The sequence below is a fragment of the Pistacia vera genome, unplaced genomic scaffold (genome assembly GCF_008641045.1).
Source record: "Pistacia vera cultivar Batoury unplaced genomic scaffold, PisVer_v2 Contig117, whole genome shotgun sequence".
NCBI classification, from domain to species: Eukaryota; Viridiplantae; Streptophyta; class Magnoliopsida; order Sapindales; family Anacardiaceae; genus Pistacia; species Pistacia vera.
In genome coordinates, this window is record NW_022195215.1 from 380862 (window position 1) to 383298 (window position 2437).

Consider the following 2437-nt stretch of genomic DNA (forward strand, 5'->3'; position numbering starts at 1 on the left):
AGTTTAAACTTTTTTCTCCTGTTTTCTTGTCTCCCTTCATTTTCATAGCCATCTTTTTCACATTTCAAATTAACTCATCATCTTCCTCATCAATTGTTTATAGCTCTCACTATCACTAATATCTTAAAACCAGTAACCAAATTAATAGAACCATATATGCTTTCTCAATATTTGTTTTATAAATAACTATATGTAGCTACACATTAACTATCCTGCTGCCCTGTTTACACATAAAATACAAACATGAATACACATAAACTTGATCATAAAGCCTGTCGATTTAATTCATTTTCACTGACAAAAGTACCATGAAATCCATAAGGAACCCTACTTGGCAACTTCACTGAACTCACTTCCTTCATGCTTGATGCTTTCACTATCACCAACTCTGATTTTTCTCTTCTCTCATCTCTCACAAAACTCATTATATATCCTTCTCCTTCACTTTCATTATTCTCTTCAGCAACATAATATGGCTCACCACCAAAACGACTTGACCCGTACATGAAGTTTCTCACCTCACCACTCTCTAAATCAACCTTCGCTATGCCACTACACTTGGGCCACGGTTCTGCAATTGCCAGGTAAGCAAACCGGGTCTTTTCACCCAATTGCTGCTTGTTTACTTGACCCGCCTCCAAATTCATACCCGACACAATGACCAGCCGGGTTGACTCTCCTGTTGTCAAGTTCAATCTTATCTCCGTTAATTCACTCCGAACCGGTTCTTCGTATTCATTGAAAACCGAGTCTGGCGGGTTCATGCATGACCCGATAATAACGATAATCTTATCACCATTACTAGATTTTTCTTCCCATGCATTCCATAAATGGAAACAAAAACAATCTGGTACGTCGATCCATTTAATACGCGATTCATCAAAATCATTTTTTGACAAAATTCCGAACCGGGATATCTTGGTTTTGTCATAAATAACGGGTGACCCACCCCGAATCATTTCGGATAACTTGAATACCACTTGGTGATCCGGGATAACGACACAATTTTCTGTGATAGCGAAGTCATGAATCATGGTCGGTTGATCGAGTGTAATGTCCACGTCACGTGACTTCTTTCCTGACTTATTATCAAACCTGAAGTACTTCAAGTACGGTTTCTTTACAACGTTATAACTAAGTGTATGCAAATCACCTGTAACAGGGTCCACCTTAGGGTGTGCAATCATAGGACAATCCAACTGATCGTCAAAATTGAACCGTCCTATTGTTTCGAGATCACCGTCGGCTTTGATTTTAACTTGGTAAGGAAGATCATCTTCCGACATGGCTAACAATCTACCGTTGAAGTAAACAAGGCCAGCATTTGCCACGCCCATACCACGGGACCCATCAACCAAGCCGACTCCAGCACGAGCCATAAACAAAGCCAGCCGAGCCAAACCCAAGTGACCATGCAGCTCGCCAATCGGCTTGGGAAATATCGGCCTACCCCATCCGGCTTCTTGCTTGAGCCGGCTTGTGAGCGTGTACCTGCAGCTATAGCTGGCTTGATTTTCCAATCCGAAAGTTACTGCGTGAATCATACCATCGCCATCAAATAAATGGTGACCACCTGAGGGAGCAAACATGGGATTAGCGCCATTTCGAACATAGACGCCACGCAAGCAAGATGGAATCTGGCCGACAACTTTAAGCCGATGCTGAACCAGGCACTCCTGAACCGGAGCGAAGTTACCGGATATTTGAACCGTGGGGTCGACCCTTTTTGGCAAAGTTTTGGCTTTGTCAAAGAATCCAATCACTGAATCCTCAATCTTGTCTAGAGCCGACGCTGCTAGCTTTTGAAGAGGGTTCAGGTGAAGTGGGAAATTATGTTTGGTGGGGCTAAAAACGGGCTCTGTGGGATCAGGAGGAGACGGATAAAGTGGCGGCACTGGCGGTGATTGTGGTAGCTTTAAGGGTAAGGTTATTTTAGAAGGATTGATGAGGACTTTGCAGGTGAATTTAGGGAAGTGAGGTGGGCTTGGTTTGGATGATGAGGAGTTGAAGAGATGAAGAGAGGAGGATTGCATTTTGGTGAATGTAGAAGGTGGTGGAGGTGGTGAGATAATGAAGAAGATGGTGGTTCCGTGGTGGTTTATATAGAGTATGAAAAAGTGCATTAAGTGGGGAGATAACGAGCGAGACCTACTTCTATTGTGGCGAAAGGATGCATGAACACGTGGAAGATGAGTTTGAAGCATATGATTGGTTACCATTTTTATAATCAGAAATTGTTTCATAAATAATCAAACGTCATTGTACAATAACACAGTGAAGCCAAGACTTTTAGATAGTAGAGTATTATGGTAATATAATTTTTTGAAACTCACAAATTAATTAAGCCTCTAAACCCTAGTTTTAACCAAATTCTCTTACAATGAGATTTAACAAATGAATAAAATAAGAAATATATTGAAGAATATTCATTATTTAT

At 41.1% G+C, this 2437-nt stretch overlaps 1 protein-coding gene across 1 annotated transcript; it reads right to left on the reverse strand.

The window, feature by feature from the left end:
• Positions 1–263: 263 nt before the first annotated feature.
• On the reverse strand, positions 264–2033 carry LOC116106273 (9-cis-epoxycarotenoid dioxygenase NCED6, chloroplastic). The gene has a single exon (XM_031392617.1). It carries the CDS (start codon positions 2031–2033, stop codon positions 264–266), a length of 1770 nt encoding a protein of 589 aa, XP_031248477.1.
• Between the last annotated feature and the right edge of the window lie 404 nt (positions 2034–2437).